The sequence below is a fragment of the Chinchilla lanigera genome, unplaced genomic scaffold (assembly GCF_000276665.1).
Source record: "Chinchilla lanigera isolate Chin_1 unplaced genomic scaffold, ChiLan1.0 scaffold00070, whole genome shotgun sequence".
In the NCBI taxonomy this organism is placed as follows: domain Eukaryota; kingdom Metazoa; phylum Chordata; class Mammalia; order Rodentia; family Chinchillidae; genus Chinchilla; species Chinchilla lanigera.
The window spans coordinates 4,903,077-4,923,216 of NW_004955471.1; the positions used below are offsets into that span (position 1 = coordinate 4,903,077).

At 41.9% G+C, this 20,140-nt stretch overlaps 1 protein-coding gene across 4 annotated transcripts in view; it reads left to right on the forward strand.

Annotated features, from left to right (window-relative positions):
• Dclk2 (doublecortin-like kinase 2) overlaps positions 1–20,140 on the forward strand; it is a gene marked incomplete at its 5' end in the record, with an annotated part of 141,350 nt that continues 121,210 nt past the window's right edge. For all 4 annotated transcript variants that reach the window (XM_005400883.2, XM_005400882.2, XM_005400884.2 and 1 more), the window contains 1 exon segment: positions 1–421. In XM_005400883.2, coding sequence (XP_005400940.1) covers positions 1–421 — 421 coding nt within the window.

Sequence of the window (20,140 nt, forward strand, 5' to 3'; positions counted from 1 at the left end):
ATGGCCAGCGCCAGGAGCATCGAGCTGGAGCACTTCGAGGAGCGGGACAAAAGGCCGAGGCCGGGGTCGCGGAGGGGCGCGCCCAGCCCCGCGGGGGGCGGCGGCGGCTCGGGCCCCAAGGGGAACGGGCTCATCCCCAGCCCGGCGCACAGCGCCCACTGCAGCTTCTACCGCACGCGCACCCTGCAGGCCCTCAGCTCGGAGAAGAAGGCCAAGAAGGCGCGCTTCTACCGGAATGGGGACCGCTACTTCAAAGGCCTGGTCTTTGCCATCTCCAGCGACCGCTTCCGGTCCTTCGATGCGCTCCTCATGGAGCTCACCCGCTCGCTGTCGGACAACGTGAACCTGCCCCAGGGCGTCCGCACCATCTACACCATCGACGGCAGCCGGAAGGTCACCAGCCTGGACGAGCTGCTGGAAGGTAGGCGGGAGGGGGCGCGCGGCAGGTGCGGCCGGCAGGTGCAGGGGCCGGGCCCGCGCGCCCTGCGCCCGGGGAGCCCGCGGGCACTGCGCGCTGCTCTGCGCTTCCCCAGCGGGGTGCGGGTGTGGAGGGTCACCCGGCCCACACGTCCTCGTTCTTTCCCAAGACATTCACTCTTTTAAAAAGGAAAAAAAAAAAAAAAATTCTAATGGCTAGTGGCGAATTGAGGCATTGGTCGAACCCCTTAAGAGTGGCTAATTTATTTTTGTGGACATGCAAACTGCTTGGAAAAAATGGCTCTCTTGTAAGGAGCTGGGTCATCCCCAGGTGAGTGAGGTCCCCTGTGTGCATCCCAGCGCAGGCACCTGCGCTGTTGCGGTGCTTGGGACCTCGTTGTACCTGCGCTGCTAGGAAGTCGCGGCTCTGCAACGCTGTGGGTTGGCATTCCTAGGGCGGCTTGCTGTGCAAGTCACTTGAGGTCAGGAACGGTGATCCTAGATAGCAGGTTTCAGCCTTGGCTTCCTCCTGAAATCACTGGAGACTTTCAGAAAAGGGGTTCCCCGGCCTCCCATTCCTAAATATTACATATGTACTTGGCTCGGGGTGTGACGTGGGCATCTAAAATTTTTGTAAGCTCTCCAAGTGATTTTATTGTGTGGCCAAGATTGAGAACCACTGTGCTGAAGGGGTTTCCACGTTTCCTCCTTGGGAAACGAGGACAATCAAGGTCAGTAACTCCTGCCTCCTCCCTGGTGAGGGTAGCTCATTAGAATGATAGAGGCTATTGGAGTCAGCGGTTGGGGCTTGTTAAAAATTAGTAATCTTGGCGGTACAGCTGTGCGTCACTCCGGGGGCCCCCTTGGTTGTATGTTGGGTCATTCTTGAATTCTTGCAGTATTTACTCTTTTTTCCTTTCAGGGAGGAAGAAAAATGATAAGTAGTTAAGAACCTGTTCCCAGTTTAGAAAAGCACCCAAAAGGATGGGGCAGAACCCAAATAAGTCCTGACGGCATGTTTACATGTCCTTAGCGTTCATGTACCTTTCTTAATCCCAATTTTACATTCTTGTAGTCCTAGCAGTGTTAGGTTGGTAGGGAAGGAAACTTACAGTTGAACCAGGCATTTTATCTTATGTCATTTCAGCATGCTCTTGTTTTCTGAAGGCATTATGCCCATTTTACAGACGAGGAAACTTAATGTGTGTTGTTAACACAGCGGCTGTATCGTATGCCCTTTCATTGAGAGCTCTTTCATTTTGATAAATTACTATAATAAAATAGTGAGGAATCCTGAAAGTGATTGGGTTTCTCTATTTAGTCCTCGTTATTAGAAATTCTCCTTGCCCTGGCTAGATGACGGCTCAGCTAAAATTGTTTCTTCACTGTGTGTGTGTGTGTGTGTGTGTCCATGTCTTCATACATGCTCTTGGTCAGTAGTGTTTTGGTTCTAATGGTTTCAGAAGGAATTAAGAAAGCTGTAGGAGTGTAAATGGAATGAAGGAACTGTGGTAAAAGGGCCCCAGGGCTTTGCTTAATCATGTTATACTTTGTACCCAAAAGCAGCATTTGTTTGATGCTTCTCAACTGAGTAACCAGCTTTCTGACTCCAAGTCAGAGCAGTGACTTTGTGGAAGGATCAAGGGAACTCCTGTATTACTGTACTTACCCTCTTCTTACAGGCCCTTCTGATGCTGTGCCTGGTGAGGTCTTCAGAGGGTCAACAATTTTAATAGCCTTCTCCAAAGCAATTTTATCAGTGCATTTGCTACATAAGTTAAGATGCTTTGAAGATGAATATCATCGGGGAGAGATGACCAAGGTGACCATCTTGTGTGTTAAAGTATATGTGACATGTGAGTCTGTCATTACTTAGGGTATGCATGGTCCTGTGGGTCTAATTATTTTGAGGGGGTGTTGAGACAGGGTCTTGCTATGTAGTGCAGGCTGGCTTCAAACTCATGGGGGATCCTCCTGCCTCAGCCTCCCGAGTGCTGGGATTACAGGCATGTGCCACCATACTGAGCATAGGTTCTATTATTAAACTATAGTTTCAACTACAGGTTGATGTTTGAAAGATTTCCTTCAACTCATTCATCCATTGATGTACATTTTGTATAGAGTCCAAGTGAGTCCATTTTTGTATCGAGTGAGTCCATTTTTGTATAGAGTCCACATCATAATTAATAACCACATAATTACAACAGACGTTTGCACAAAAAATGTTTCTGTGGTGTTGACCACTTGATTCAAGCAGTTTTAACCTAACTACTACAAAAGAAAAAACTTCGGGCAGTTCTTTTTCTTTTGTCATGATAGAATTCTCTGACAGTGGATCTTTGTCTGATTCTTGAATTTCTCAAAATGGGTTGAATGTCTTGCAGTCATGCCTTTTTCCAGAAGAGAAATAACCCTCCATGCTTAATACCAATCGTTCTAGATGCAAATAGTTTTACCTTTTAGCTAAAATTGTGTTCAGAGGCTCAGATTTATCTTGTAGAACAACCAGCAACCTGAAGTTCTTCACATCAGCTGAAAGAGATCCAAACCTGAGTGCTTTATTTCATTTTATTTTTTTTTTCTCTTTAGTGAGTTGCTTTTAATGAAGACCTTCTTGGTATTTTATACCATTACGTTCAGACGTCCTGTCCCTGCCTCTTCTTTCTACAAAAGTTGTACTTTAGAAGATACTGTTTTTTTCTGAATGTTCTCGCTAGGAATAGAAAGCGGTGACCCAATGCCGCGCAGGCTGGAGCGCTCACTCAGAATCACAGTCCCATTGAACTTGGGTGACAAAAGAAATTTGCATGGCCCAGATTTTTCCCTTCTACCCTTGACCTTGAGAATCTCTGGAGACTGGAAACTGTTTTAGTGTCAGCCAACACTAGCTCTGCTAGCACTGCATTAAACCACCAGGCACCTTCAGGGTATTGATTTACCCACCTTGCTGGATTAATTTCCCTGAGTCGATGCTCTGCGTTCCTGTAACCCTGTTTGTTCTTTACAACTGGATGGGGACCTCCTCTTGTCCTAAGAGGACTGTGATTTTCAGTAGTCAGTATTGGGAAGATCAAGTTGAGCTGTCAGAGGTCGTGGGCTTGCCAGGCTCGGGGTATCTCTGATGGCCAGCTGGGGATGTTCTGAGGATGTATGCTTAGGTCCTTCTGTGCACGGTTGTGTCACAATGCTTAATCTTGGCTGTATTCCATGAGTCTTCTTTCCTGCTGAGCAATCCGGCTGTCTTTGTAAAATTTTGGTGTCCCTAAGAGACATCAGATAACCAAGGATAATAGAAATAATGTCTGACCACTTCAGGATTGCTGGGTTCTGCTGACTTGAGGTTTGACAAAAACAGAGCACAGTGTCTGGCCTCCGCGTCCTTTTCTGTAGAATGGGAGCTTGGCAGGTTCTCTGTCTGTGTGGCAGCCTTTCTGTTCTAATCCTCTGCACCCTTCCCTTACCCGAGTGGTTACTCAGAGTGTATGAGGAGCTGGGCTTTGTTTCCCTGGCCAGAACCCAACCTCTAGGACATGGACAAGGCTGCACTATTGAACAGGGAGGCGGGTGTGGGGTTCCGTTGCAGTGTTTGCCAAGAGCCAAAGACATTTACAGCTCTTGGGCTCTGCCTCTCTCGTTCCAGTGTACAGTGTCATTTATGTTATTTCTGTCCTTTACTCAGCTGCAGTTGTGGCATGTGAGATAATTTTGGTGATTTTGATAAGCGATACTTTGATTGCTTCATTAAGTTTTTTTTTTTTTTTTTTGCAGAGGAGTACCAGGAATTGAACTCAGGCCCTCACACTTGGCGGGCAGGTGCTGGGCCACTGAGCCAAATCCCTAGCCCAATTCCTTCATTAAGTTAACTCGAACATTTAAGAAAAATAAGATTCAAAAGAAATCAAGCACCCAAAGTTCTCCTGCCAGTCCTCACTCACTGCACATATTTGGTTAGGCTAGTCTCTTTCTTTGGTTGTTTTTTTTTTTTTCCCCAATACCAGGAATTGAACTCACAACCTCGCTCTTGGCAGGCAGGAGCCGTGCCGCTGAGCTAAATCCCCAGCCCTAGGCCAGTCTCTTCAAAGACGTTCAACCAAAGTGTGAGAGGTGTTGTATAAAGATGAACCTCCATCAAACCCAGATCATACTTGGCTATCCCCTGTGATAGTTAACTGTTGTGTCAGTTTGAGTAAGAAAGGCCCAGCTGATTGGATCAGCATAGTTCTACTTGTGGCTGAAGGGATTTACTGAAGACAGAAGACACCCCTGGGTGTGAGTGACACTAGCCAATAGGCTTGTAGCCTGAACGGAGTAAAAAGGGAAAGAAGCTCTAGTCTTCCATGTTGGCTTGGAATGTCTGTCTTCCAAGGCAGACTCCTCAGCACCCCCAGCTCACTCTTCAGCTTTCTAATGTAGACCTGTCAGCTTCCAGTAGGACTCTGGTGAGCTCCAGGTCTTCCAACTTTGACTGGATCGTTGGGATCTGTGTTTTTCCACACCACACTGTGACCGGTTACTCCAGTGATCTTTGTCTAATAACCTCCCTCAATGGTAGATTTTAAAAAACAATAGAAACTGAGCTTTTGGAAGGTGTTATGGAGAAGAAACTTAAACCTTAGGAGATATTTGCACAATAGCTTATATATGGCAGTTTAACGTGGAAACTTAGTTCTTCAAAGTCTTCTTTACCTGGCAGACTCCTAGATTCTTTAAAGCCATTTTGAATATCACGTCTCTCTGAAGTTTTCCCTCAGAACTCGGGGCACGTGGCCTCAAACAGTTGTTAATAGAAGGTAGATTATGCAAGGCATCATTGCACGTGTTGGGTGATGGTCTCTTCCCTCACTGAGCTCACATGCTGTGGGGAGAGAGCAAACTTACGTACGATCGGTTCAGGGAAAGTGCTGTAAACAGTGGAAATCAGATGGGGCCAGAGGGCCAGGTTGGCTGAGGTGATGGAAGCCTTCCCAGAGGAATGGATGTTGTACCCAAGGCCTGAGATCTAATTTGTAGTCTTTCCCCCGGCTTTTACAGCATCGTTCTTTACTTCTGTGCAGCCTTTGCAGCCTAGTTGATGCTTTAGGTCTAGATGAACCGCACCAAACTGAGAGCAGTCTGAAGTTGGGGATCTTAGACACATAATGAGTTCATGGAGTAGATGACTCAGAAAATGTTTGTATCCTTACGACTGCTGATTGTCCTGGACAATATTGTACAAATCAAGCTTGAATGAGATTGTTCCTAGACAGCTGTAAAAATACATATTTTGAAAATTGGATGTATTTTAACTAACTCGAGATTTCGTAGTTGGGAGAAATCTGTGTAAACTCACTGTAGGGGTTATGACTCTTCCATAATGCCGTCTAGAAATCTGATGGTCCCCTTTGTTGTCTTTAAAAAAAAAAAGGGAAAATCAGATATTCTGTTGTACAGCTGCATAATAAGGTCTTTTAGAAGTAAAAACATTTTCATTTGAGGAATAAATAATTCTGAAAGGTAGAGGGGAAGAAAGGAAGTAGTTGGAGAGAATTATGAGATTAAGAGTTTGATACAATGATATTCTGGAAGTTCTAAGACTAGATGAATATTTCATGAGGTTACATCAGGTGTGCTGGTACACACGTAAAATCTCAGCACTTTGGGAAGCTGAGGCAGGAGGATTGCAAGTTCAACGTTGTCCAGACAACTTAGTGAGATCCTGTTTTAAAATAAAAAAATTAAAGAGCTGGGGGTGTAGCTTAGTGTGAAGACCCTTGATTTAATCACCATGCCGCCAAATAAAAAGTTTTAAACTAGGGAAGTGGATATTTTATAGTCCTGTGATACGAAACAAAGGAAGTTAGAGTCTCTTGGACAGTGATTGTCAAACTTTATTACCTTAATCCACACCTCCCATGCCTCCACTACTAGCTTTTATCTCTTCTACTGATAAAGAGAACCATCTTAAGGATTACAGATCTTTTTTTTTTTTTCCACCATTGCTACCATTTACTACGTGTTTTATATGCAGCTGCTGTATACATGTTTTATCTCATTTAACCTTTTAATAGCTAGTGAAAAATGACCACATTGTCCCCCCATTTCATGAGACTGAAAAGTATGAAGCTGAGACTGAAAAGTAAAGAAATTGCCACCTTGTACCAATAAGAGGTGGGACAGTTACCTGTGCCTACTGTCCTGGCTATTGAGTTCTATATTCTTAACTGCTGCCTTCTGTCTCCATGAGGAAATGGAGTTCATTCTTCAGAAGGGCTCTGCAGGAGGTGATTATGTCTTTTTTTTTTTTTTTGGTACCGGGAATCAAACTCAGGACCTTGCGCTTGTCAGGCAGGCACCTGTGCTGCTGAGCTGTATCCCCGGCCCAAGAGTAGGATGAGCGCCTTCATAAAGGGCCCCACAGGAGCTTGTTTGCCTCTTCTGCCATTGAGGTTGCAGAAGCAAGTGCCATTTGTGAGCCAGGAGTTGAGCCCTCACCAGACACTAAATCTGCTGGTACCTCATTTTGGACTTCCTATCCTTCAGAGCTGCAAGAATACGTTTCTGCTGTGTATGAGCTGCCTGGCTTATGATATTTTCTTGTAGCAGCCCAAATATAAGCCTCGCTCACCTTAAAGTTCAGTGATTTTAGGAAATGCCCCTGGGGGTGGGAAAGAGACACACTGTACCCTTGACTGATTTGCTCCACATCCGTCTTAGGTGTTGACCAGGTGTTGTAATAAGATGCAGTTACCCAGATTTAGATGGAGTTTTTAACAGTAAGGAAGAAACCTATTAGAGGTCCTCTCCATAGACCAGTGGTGGTGAGCCTAGGGCATGCATGTCACAGCTGGCCATTTGTTATTGTTGAAAGCTCTGAAAGGTTCGCCATCACTGCCATAGACTGTTGTCATAAAAACCCAGCGAGGGACAATACCATAGTTGTCTTATTTGCCCCTTTATCCTTACAGCGAAAATTTCTTTCTTTTTTTTTTTTTCTGGTACCAGGAATTGAACTCACAACCTTGCACTTGCCAGGCAGGCACTGTGCTGCTGAGCTACATCCCCAGCCCCTTACAGCAAATATTTCTAATATATGTTTATTGAATTAATGTTACTTTTGTGCCAGGTATTTTAATGAGTAGGAACATGTAGATGCAGGTGTTTTTAAAAAAATAAAAAACAAAACCCCAAAAAACACATTGCTGATTGAAACAGTCAACTGGACGCTTGACCAGATTTGCAAGGACAGAATAGGGTCATGCAATAGGTAACTATTCTTTTCGTCTTTATTTTCTGCCTTTAAAATTTTTTCATGAAAAAGATGCAATATATTTATATTTTAACAGTTTATCTATCAACTTCACTAGTATCTGAAATTCCTAACTAGGACCCTTAATATTTTAAGTATCTATTTTGAGTTCTTTGCCATAGTCAGTCTTAGTTTTGTTCATTCTCACCATTCATTCTTATTTTAAGAATAGTTTTTTTTTAGCAGTTTTTAGATTTAGTTTTAATATATCCTGATAAGTTTTTACTATGAATACAAAAATATTTTAAGGCTAGACTATTTTCATTCCTGAAAACAAAATTTTTAAGCCTGATCCAAAGTATTTGGTTTATTACCTATGTTTTCTTAAACCTAAAGCAGAATGTTTGTTACATTGTAATTTGTCAGAAGCTGTTGCCTTCTAGGCTGAGGAAATAAGGAAACATTGATTTGGTGAAATTGATTTATGTGCATTTCGTTATGTTGTAACATTTCAGAGTGACTAAAATAAGCTATAGTTACCACTTACGCTACCTTCTGTTTATGTTATTATAATCACTTGTAACCAAATAGTACAAAAGACATTTAAAAGTTTGTATTGCTCTCCTCCTTGGAGAATGTCTTGTGAATTTCAGATTACTTTGTGAATTTTTAAATAGCAGTGATTGTTTCTCGCAGAAATGATTAATAGCCTTCTCTCACCCTTACTCCTCGTTTTAATCTCTTCTGCAGTGTTTTGAAATTGACTATTGATTATGCTTGTGCTCCTTAAACCCTTTGGAGAAAGAACTTAGAAAATAACCATTGTACGGGTGTGTCTTGTTGGTGCTCAAAGCTGGTAGCTGGAAGGTTCCACAGTAATCTTGCAGTGTGTTTGAACACACAGCAGTGTTAGCACCAGAAACTGCTTGATAAATGTTTGTGGTCTTCAGCATCTTGCTACAAAATTTTCGTCCTTGTATGCTTCTTTCCTCTGGCTCTATAAAAACCATTTGTAGCTACATAAGCCTCATTTCACTGCTTTGCTGCTGCTGTTAGGGTTCCTTTTTTGTGCTGGGGATGGAACACAGGGCCTCACACCTGCTGACCATGTGCTTTTCCATGCAGCTGCACCCCAGCCCCTCGTCCTCCCTCTGTATCGAGGCTGGTTGGATGTTTAGAGATAGTGATGATATTTTCCTCTATTTTCCCTCCCTTCCCATCCTCGAAATACCACTTCTTTCTTTGAATAAACGTCTGGCTTCTGCATCCTTCCTCACTTGTACTAAACCTTTTAGAGCCATTGTCACTACTGTATTTGCTTAAAGACAGGCACTAATTCTTCCTCCTAGAAAAGCAAAAAGGACAAAAGTATGAAGCAAAGGTCTTCAGATATTGAGGAAACTCTGTTGAGGAAAATTTCACCTGTTTAGGTGATGAGTCAATTAAAGGACTAACCCTGTATCCTAAGAATGACCCGATTTATTTACAAATGTTACCCACATTTCAATTTGAAGACCTCAACATCTTTATGATACTTGCAGTATGGTGTATATTTGTTGACGTACAGTAATTGTAAATATTTCTGGGGTATAGAGTGGCGTTTCAATAGATGAATATAATATGTAATGATCAGATCAGGGTAATTGGCATCTTTCCCTTTAGACATTTATCATCTTTTATGCTGGGAACATTCAAAATTGTTTCTGCTAGCTATGGTAAAATATTCAATTGATTATTGTCAGCAGTAGTTATCTTACTGGTCTGTACAATATTAGGAGTTATTCCTTCCATCTAATTGAGATTGCAGTTTCTCAAACATGAGCAGTGTTTGGTCTACTTAAAAATGAAAAACAAAGCACTGGGCACAGTGCTGCACACTTAGAATCCCAACGCGCTGAAAGGCAGAGGCAAGAGGACTGCAAGTTCGAGCCCCGCCTGGGCAACTTTGTAATGTAGTAAGAACCTGTCTCAAAATAAAAAAAGAAATTAAAAAAAGGGTTGGGGATGTAGCTCAATGGGAAAGCCTTGGGTTCATTCTCCAATAAAACAAAAGCAAAACCCAAAATATCCCCAAAACAAAGAGAAAATGACAAGGATTAGAGATGTAGCTCAGTGATGGAGTGTTTGCCCAATACTCAGCACATTCGGACTTATACACACAACACACACACTCATACACGCAAGACCCAAAAGCGAACAATATAAGAAAAATCTAACATCCAATTGCAGAAGCCGGATATTGCCATCATTACTTTAATTGCATTGTCACTTAAATGTTTATAAATACAATATAAAAGGTGTGGTCATGCAAAGATCTTATATACCACATAATCCAAGCTAACGGACAGTGTAAGTACTGACAAAAGAGTATCACTAATAAATATGTAAAATAGCACTGTAAGGCTACAGATACTGTTTGCTTAAATTAAATTGATATTTCCAGTGTGCTCATAGTTCTGAATGCTGGTTTGAGGTACTGACGAGCTTTTCTTTCTGCAGAGTAAAATTGTGTCCTGTGGCCTTAACTTGCCGTGAGCATGCCTTCTACATACATTGTTTACTTCTCTCTTTCCTGATTGCCTCCTGGCAGAGTTAGACCCCTTGATGCCTAAGAATTGGGGCTTTGGACACTGAGCGATGGGGCTGTACTTCGTTTAGAAGCAGTCATTTAGATAGATGTTCTAGAACAGGGTGGTTGAAACCATTTTAAGTTTTATCAAAAGAAACACATTATTGAAATTTCCATAGTGAATTCTGAGCGTGGAATAAGTTTGACCCCATTGTGAGAAAAAAAAACAGACCACGGGTCCAGTCTACAGGTTTTGCCCTACCAGGAGATTAAGTTACAAACTCTTTGTCAGTGAGTAGGGTTTTTGTTTTTGCTTTTAGCTGCTTTCTTTGGTTTTTAGCTTAAACCGCTCCCAGAGTTCCACGCTGAAACATGGATGTGCGGGCACGCCTCTTCCTTCATGCACATGCTCAGAGTGGCGTTTGCGCCTCTTTCTTGCTGGAAGGTACTAGACTGGGTAGCTACGTGTGACTTCAGGAGATAATTTTGAGCCACTTGCTTTCAGGTGTGTTGAATCAGTCTCGGGGTCAAAGATCTCATCATTTGTGATCTCAGCAAGTGAAAGCAACAGTGAGGAGACACTCAAGAGTGGGAACCACATGCAGGCCAGAGGAGTGCCCTGTGTGCTCCCTTAGATTCCTACAGCTTTAAGTTCTGACGGTGGCACAGTTTGGTTAGGAAGCCTAATTAAGTTGTTTTCCACAACAGACTTATAAATTGGTCTCACTTTGCCCCACCCTTTATTTTTCTTAACTAACTGGACATGGGAACTCACCTGGGATTGTGTTTCAGACGCAGACAAGCACATTGGCTTATAATCTTCCTACCCCAAAATGTTGTATGTGATGAAGGACATTGAACCATCTTGGACATGCAAACATATCTGACTGTATTTTTCTTGATTATAATCTCTTGGAAGAATTCTGTCCCTTTGTTTTGGACGTTAGGGAAGCATTTAGATTCCTGAGATTTTACTAATATTAAACCTAAAGTGTTTGCCTGTGTTTCCTTTCCCCTTAGTCTTCTCTTTTCTGTGTTCCCATATTTTGTGTGTGTGTGTGTGTGTGTGTGTGTGTCTGTCTGTCTGTCTGTGTGGCTTTTCTCTAAGCATGAAGAATCTGTACTTTAGTCTTGCAAGCAGTTTTTCCTTTGTCACAAAGTTCTTACTTCTTTCTATTCCAAGAGTTAGGTGTCATGTCAGGGTCCAGATTCTGTGTAACTGAATTGCTGCTACAAATAGCAGGATAGTCTGTAATTACAAACCAGTTAGCAGTGTTAAATGGTTAATGTAAATGCTTTAACAGGGGTGAATAGGCTTTACGGGAACTTACAGAAAAGGAGGCCAAAACTGCTGGCGTTGACATGCCCTCTATAAGGTTGTGTGTAGCTATTTATCATTTCTAACAGCAACTTTTTATTGCTAGATCATACGGTGTTTCTATTAATATCTGTTGGTGGTAAGGATTGGGCCCACGGCCTTGCACATGCTAGGTAAGCACTCTACCCCGAGCTATCTCTGTAGCTTAGTAATTCTTTTAATTTTTCAGAAACCTGCACACTGCTTTCCATAGCATCTGTACCATTTCATGTTCCTACCAGCAGTGCCAGAGGGTTACAGTTTCTGTGCATTTTGTATAATATGTGTTATCTTGTAGGGTTTTTAAAAGATTTTTATAATCCTTATTAAAAAACGATTTTTATGATCATTATCCTAATAGAAGTGATGTTATACATCATTGTGTATTTTGCTGTGCATTTCTGTGATTAGCAAGGGTTGAGTCTGTTTTCTTTTACCTGTTGGTTATTTATGTGTATTCTTTGGAGTAGTATTCAGATCCTTTGCTTGCCTGGGAGTGTAGCTCAGTGGTAGACTGTGGTTAGCACTCACAAGACCCTGGGTTTGATCCCCAGAAATAAAAACAAAAACAAAAAAAAGCCCTAACAGCAAAAATGCACACATAGGATCCTCTCCAAAACAACTTCTTTGCTCATTTTTAATTGTATTTTTTGCTACTCCTCATATTTTTTTTTAGATTGAAGGTTAAAAACATCACATGATGTGCTCAATTAGTTATTGAACACAGAAAACGTACTTGGCGAAATTCAGTACCTTTTCATAATAAAAACTCTCAATAAACTAGGTGTAGGAGAATTTAACCTCAAAATAATAAAGACTAATTGAAAAACCCACAGCCAGCATCAAATTTATTTTTTATTTATTTATTTACTTTTGTCTTTTTGAGACAAGGTTGCGCTATGCAGTTCAGGCTGGTGTTGGGTTCACTTTGTAGCCCAGGCTGGCCTTGAACTCACAAAGATCCTCCTGCCTCGGCTTCCCAAGTGCTAGGATTGCAGGCATGTGCCACCACACGTGGCTCAAATTTAGTGGTGAAAAGCTGGAAGCTTTTTTTCTAAGTTTAGGAAAAACGTAAGCATAAGCACCCTTGGCTGTTAAATATTTAACATAATACCAGAAGTCCTAGCTAGAGGACTTAAAAAAAAGAAATAAAAAGCGTGCAAATCAGAAAAAGGAAGTAGAATTCTGTTTGCTGATGATATATTGTATGCAGAAAACCCTATAAATGTCACAAATGGTTAGAGCTAATAAAGATTTCAGTAGAGCTGGGGATATAAAATCAACATACAAAATAATTGGTTGGATTTCTGTAAACAACAGGCTATCAAAAAAATTTAAGAAAGCAACCCTATGTAGCATTAGAAAGAATAAAATACTGTGGAATAAATTTAACCAAGATGATGGGCTTGTACTGTGGAAGCTACAAAATGTTGATGAAAGAAATTAAAGAAGACAAAGAACGACAGCTCATGTTCAGGAATCAGAAGACTTCATACTATTAAAATTTTCATATTGCCCAAAGTGACTTACAGACTCAGTATAATTAATCAAAAACCCAGTGAAATTTTTTGAAAAACAATTGTTTTTGGTTTTTTTTTTTTTGTTTTTCTTCTGTACCTAGAATCAAACTCATGACCTTGCGCTTGCCAGGCAGGCGCTTTGCTGCTAAGCTAAATCCCCAGCCCCTTGAAAAACAATTGTGATGGTTAAGTTTAATCGTCAATTTGACTGGGTTAAGAGACCCCTGGAAAAGTGATTAGATTCTGAGGAAGTTTTACTCATCAGTGGTTTAATCTACTGATGTTCATAGCTGAACATACTGTTAGGGACCATTTAGAGGTAGGTCACTGGAGGACTCTGAATTGTATGTCTCTCCCAGGTACACTTAGGCTGGTCTCTGCTTCCCAGCTGCAGTGAAGTTAGCAGATTTGCCCTTCAATGTTTTGCTGCTTCTCACACCCACGGCAATGTAACCAGTCAGCCATGTACTGATACCTCAGAAACCATGAATGAATGAACCATTTCCTCCTCTTCAATTGTGTATGTCAGGCATTTTGTCCCAGCAAGGGAAGACCTGACTAATACACCCATCCTAATATTTATGTTGAACCACAAAGGACTCCAAATAACCAAATCAGTCTAGAGAAAGAATAATGAAGCTCGAGCCATCACAACTCCTACTTTCAATAGCACATTAATTAACAATCTGGTATTAGCAAGAAAGCAGACATACAGATGAATGGAGCAGAATAGGCAGCCCAGAAATAATCCACACATATATGGCCAGCTGATCCTTAACAAGAGTACCTAGAAAACAAAGAGGAAATGAAATTTTCTTCTAGAAATGATTTTACAAAAACTGGATAGCCACATGCAGAAGAATGAAATTGGACCCATATTTTTTTACATCGTATGCAAAAGTCAGCTTAAAATGGAGGGAAAGTTAAATATAATACTTGAAACTGTAGCACTCCTAGAAGAACACATAGGGGAAATTTTTCACGTCATCGGGCTTTGCAATCAGTTTTTGGGTGGACAAGTGGAACTAAATAAACAAAGCTTCTGCACTGATGTGAAGTAATAGAGTGAGAAGGGAGACTGTAGAATGGAAGAAATGTTTGCAGACTGTACATCTGACAAGGGGTTAATTCTAACGATGAGCTGAGAGTTGTAAATATTGAGGAATTACTGTGACGCAGGCACGCACATGTGCATACACACTCCATGGATTAAAGGCACATTACATTTAGTGGTATCCAGAGTATCCTGGACTCATGCTGTTTTAATGGTCTGAAGTGAAAGAAATTAGTAGGTAATAGGCACCTCATTCCTGCTAGTTTTCTTAGACTTTTCTTCTTTGGTGGTACTAGGGCCTTCTGAACCCGGGCCCTTCTTTCACAGCTACATCCCCACCCCTTTTTTTGTTGTTTTAAGACAGAGTCTTGCTGAGTGGCTAAGTCACCCAGCCTGGGCTTGGACCTTGCAGTCCTCCTGACTCAGCCATCTAGGTTACCAAATGGGATTACAGGCCTGCGCTGTGACACTTGACTCTTTCTGGGGCTGTGTGTGTGTGTGTGTGCATGAGCATACGCACCAAGGACTGAACCCGCGTGAGGTCCTCCACACAAAACAGAAAATACCACAAATGCAATGTTTGTTCTCACGCAGCTGCTGAGTTATACCCCGGACTCTGTGCTGCCCTTTGATGGACTGATGTGACTAGAGTGTCTCGCACCCCATTTTTTGAGAGCTTGCTGTACACGGTGCACTACTAGGGTACTAGTAATACAAGGAAGGTATAGTCAGTGTTTTGAAGGAGTTTCTATTCCAGGTAACCATTTGTAGAGACTGTTTTCAGAGGCACTTGTAAAATTAAAAAACTTTACCTACATGTTGAGGATCCTTTTGCGGTGATTCAGTTTTTGTTCAGTTGGGGTGAGACGCTGGCGTCTGGCTTATGCAGCAACATCATGCAGTTTGTAAAGAAATTTTCAGTTAAGAACCACTGTAAGAGACAGCTAAAGAATGCTTATGACAGATTAATACACTGTGAGCTCAGTATACAAAAAGAGCTAAGTAGGATAGTTTAAAATTTTTTATTTTCTGTTGTTAAATATCCCTCCAGAACACTCATAAAGCACACACACACAGTCCAGTGAACGGCTACAAACACTTGGGGGATTACTAGCCATGACAAGAAACAGAAGATTGTCAGCACCTGAGGAGCTCTGTCCCTTCCTATTGGAACTCTTTCTTCCCCCAGGTGAGAATAGCTTGACAGTTTTTAAATATATTTATTATTGTAAAAATACAAACAATGCAGCACTTGGGGGAAAATGTGAGAAGACAGAATGGAAGGCATTGGTTTCCAGAGATGCTGAGACCACAGCAGACAGTTTTGCCAGTTCTGTTCAATGTGGGGAAAGGCGGAGTCTTAGGTTTTGCTTGGGCAACTGCATAGGAGGTGATTTCCTTCAATTTGTTGGAGAATTCGGGAAGAGAAGAGTGGAAGGTCACAGTGGCAATAATGAGAGGAAGTTAGTTTTAAACAGAATAGCATGTGAGATACGCACAGATGAGCTGTGTGGAGATGTTGTGTAAGTGCTTTGGCTCAAAGTAAAGGTCTAGGCTGGAGATGTCCTCAGGAGGGTTGAGGCTGTGGGCGGGTGCAGGTGCACCTGGCTAGAGAAAGTCTAAGGCAGGCAAGAGCTGCTGGGATGAGAGCTTGGGAGAGAGGATCCTGCAAAGCAGATAGAAGAATCCACTGAAGAATTCAGAAGTGAACCCAGAGAAATGAGACCATAGAAACTAACGGAGAAGTGGAGAATCATGATTGCTATCCGGTGGCCTCCGAAGACACCAAGTGAAATTAGACAGAAGGATGGTGCTTTGCGCTTGGCAGTTAGGGAGGAAGTGTGTGGGGACTGGGGGCACGTTTCAGTCCATGGAGTGCAGGGTGCATGAGATGGGGCAGTGGCTGAGGGACACGTGATGGGTGCCGGAGTGGAAAACACGGAGGACTGCGCTGTACCTCGGCAGTGAATGCCAGCCAAAGGCACAGTAGGTAGGGTGGGACCAGGAGCCGGATGAGGGGTGGTTTGTTGGTGTGAGGTGGGAAACCCTTTTGCAGTCTGGCAGAGAGGGCTGCCTAGTTACATGGTGGGAGGAAAAGCGTGGCAGGAGGGGAGGGAAGGACCCAGGTCCTGGCAGAGGAGCTTCCTTGGAAAGGACAGCACCCTCATCATCGAGAAGGGCCGGGAGGTGGGCGAAATTGGCATAGATGGAGGTAGATTTGTAAGGATGAAGGTTTTCAGAGCACAGGAAATTGGGGGAGTTTGTAGCTTTTCAAGGCCCCTTGCCTTTTACGTAGGAGGCAGTTCATTTGGTTGGGTAAGGATGAAAGTTCATGGCTTCCTACACAGATGCCCAGATTGTATTATGTAACCGTAGATGGTCAACCTGTTAATCATGAAGTAATGCGGACTTGTCTCTGAGCAGATGTGTGTGGCAGGGAGCCATAGTCCTGCTGCTGCAGAGTCTTAAAGGAGATTAAGGACCTTATAATCTGTATGCTATGCTTAAAAACAGCTAAGTTATGTAGCCGTTTTATGCTTCTGTTCGTCCTGTGTGTGTATACAGAGGTATGTATGTGTAAAACACATATATATATATATATAAATACATACACACATATATGCATATAGAGATATATACATCTTAGATTTTTTTCAGCCATAGACCACAGAAACATATATAGAGTCTAAAACTTGGGTTGATTTCTCATTGTAGTGAGGAATACTGCACATTGTAGGGTACTATAAAGTGTCTAAGAGGCCATCAGAACCTACCATAGAGGTTAAGCCTTGGTTGTGTAATTTTAAGGACCATCTAAGAAAGCAGAGTCAAATGGACAATTCTGTGATGGTGTGTGTAAATCTCATTTATAGGTGGACAGGCTAACTTGAGTAAAAGGCTAATTGGTAAAAGAAGTAGCAGTCACTCATTTAGTGAAAAGAGGTCTATTTTGTATTATGGGTTACATGGTGACCTTTTTTATAGGAGGGTGTCACTGTATCTTAGTCTGAGTGACTTTTGTTTTTTTTTTTTTTGGTTTTCTCCGGTACCGGGAACCGAACTCACGACCTTGCACTTGCCAGGCAGGTGCTTTTGCCGCTGAGCTAAATCCCCAGCCCCCTGAGTGACTTTTGTTTTGGTCTTTTTGAGACAGGGTCTCGCTATGCAGTTCAGGCTGACCTTGAGCTCACTTTGTAGCCCAAGCTGGTCTTGAACTCACAGCAGTCCTCCTGCCTCAACCTCCTGAGTGTTGGAATTACAGGCATACAAGTGACTTCATTCAATACAGGTATTCTGTGAGATTCTGCCCAGAAGGACAAATTGGCCTGACTAGGAGTATTCAGCCAGCTTGTAGGAATGTTGGTGTCTGGCTGTGAAAGGCAGATCACTTTCAGGCACTATTATTTTTCATATGCTTATACTACGTATGAAAAATTTGTATCCTACACACTCATATCTTAATTTGTCTGATTCTTTAAAATGAGCTATTTTTTTATTTTGGTGAGTATAGTTTTAACATGTGTTAGCTCAACTTAAAAAGAATTCTCTTGTATGCTCTGGTTTCTGTGTAGCTTAGCTATATGGACTGCAGGAATTCACATGTTATAAAAGCTTGGTGTTCTCTCTGTGGCATGATTAAGAGGACGTAGAACCTTTAAGAGACCAGGCCTAGTGGAAGGTGGGTAGGTCATTGTAAGTACCATCCTCAGAAGGGATTAACATAATTTTCTGTGGACTGAGGTCCTGGTCCTGAGAGAGCGTTCTTGTAAGAGAGCAAGACTCCATACCCTCTTACCATGTGATCCCTCTCACATGCACTGCCAGCATTGTAACGCCATCTTCCTGATCCCCACCGGAGCTGAGCAGAAGCTGACATTGTACCCTTGAGCCTCAGAATTATGAGCTAAGTAATAATTCTTCTGTCTATAAAACTACCCAGCTTTAGAGATTTTGTTGCAGTAACAGCAAAGGGACTAATATACCGTATTTTCAGTACCTCAAGACTCACGAGAACTTCATCTGTGTGAGTGGTGTAAGATGCACTCGCACCTGGAAAACTTGTTATGTTGCTGGCGAATGAGCAGAAAACAGAACATGCTTTTTTGATCCAGATCGAATGTGGGTCATGCTGGTGGGTAGAGAGAAGCATTTTTAGAACTATTTAGAAGATAGAGTGATAGAGCTTGGTGTCAGAATGTAGTATGTAGGAAAGCCAAAAGAGTGAAGGATGATACCTACCTGGTTTTCTTAATTTGTCTGCATAGGAGGCAGTACTCCTTCCCAGGTTGGGAAAAAGGGAAAAAGTTGTCAGGGAGGAAGAAATTGCAAGGAAAGAATCTATCCAATAGCATGAATCTGGATGGGGATGTCTGATTGCCTCTCATCAGTGTTGTGTGTGCCTAGTATCTGGCAGAATGTTCCTTTATCCCATCCACATTCATTCGTTAGTTCTTTTGTCTTAGTCTTTCCCTGTAGGCAGATGTGTGTCAGTGATAAAAGTACCAGCAGAAGATTGTTCGATCTGGGTAGGGATGTAAGGGAAACTGATGCAGGTGTCTTGATGGCTGTTGTCATCGAGGTTTGACATCTGTATACAGAAACACGGTACTGACCCACAAGCCAGGTCCTGAAGCTGGGTGCTGACATTTTGGTTGGCAAGACTGCCAGTGTGGGTTTTGTGCAACGTCAACCTGAGAGTTGGTGCTTCGTGCATACTCCGCTTGTGTTGGAGGAGTCTGGACTTCGCAGAAGAAAGGGTATTTGTGTCCGCCATGATACAGTGCACGCTCTGGTTTTTAGGTATTTGCCACTTTGGTTCAAAACGTCGCCAAGTTTTTTAAATCAAACTGGCCCATAAGTGTAGAAATATTATGAAGGGAAGACGAGAAAGGAAAGGAATTAAAATGTGTTTGTCACGGTTTGTAGGAAATGAGGTTTTCTGTTTTAGAATTTATTTTCATTATTACATGTTTGCGGCACATGATGCTTACATCCGTTGTGGTTCATGTACACAACACATCTTAATTCTTTTCTCATCCCCTTCCCCTCTGTCTCTTTCCCTTTGGCAAAAAGATCTATTTCCTGTTTCTTATCTTTTGTTTTGCTGGTTAGTTGTACTTTGTTTTTCTTATATAAAAGAAACCGTGCCACATTTAAGTTAGAAGAGGTTTTTTTTTTAACCTATTTTTTCTGACATCCTGAACTCATGTAAGGAAACAAAATGTAGCTAGGTTTAAAAATCAACGTTTCTGGTGGATATATGAACTGCAAGGTTGTCGAGGGAATCTGATCTATTAAATTTGCTCTTGTTTTTTTTTTTGCCATTTTTTCTCTTTCCCTCAGGGAAAGTATTTTCCCTGAGCTGACTGACTTCTCCCTAACTTTAAAGAAAATTTCTTTCTCTTGTTAAGATTTCTTTTATTCTTCCAGCTTATATTTTGCATCAGAACATACAACTTAAAAAAATACAGCTAAATTTTTATCATATGTGAAAATAGGAAGAGCTTTTTGATGTGACAGGTGCTTTCTCTGTAACATTTTTTCTTTTTTTTCTTGTTTTTTGTTTTTTTTCCAGTACCGGAAATTGAACTCACGATGTTATGCTTGCCAGGCAGGTGCTGTGCCACTGAGCTAAATCCCTACCCCCTCTGTAAAATTAAATCCAAACAATAATTGTTTATTTTTGTACATGAATGTATACATGTGCTGTGTAATTCTATTTTATTAAATTGACACCTATTTTCAAAATCATGTACCATTTTCTCAGATGATCATACTATTAAAAATTCTTTAAATGAGCTTAAAAAGATGCAAAAAAAAATGTAGGTGATGGTGGTAGGGCTAGATTTCAGATCTGTGGTATAGAAGCAGTGTTAAAGGCTATGGTTGGTTCCCTAGTTACCTTGGTTACTCCTATAAACAAAAGACATTGCTTTTCATTGTAGATCCTTCTTATGTGCCTAATTTGTTACTGAATTCTTGTGCCTTTGGGAATTTA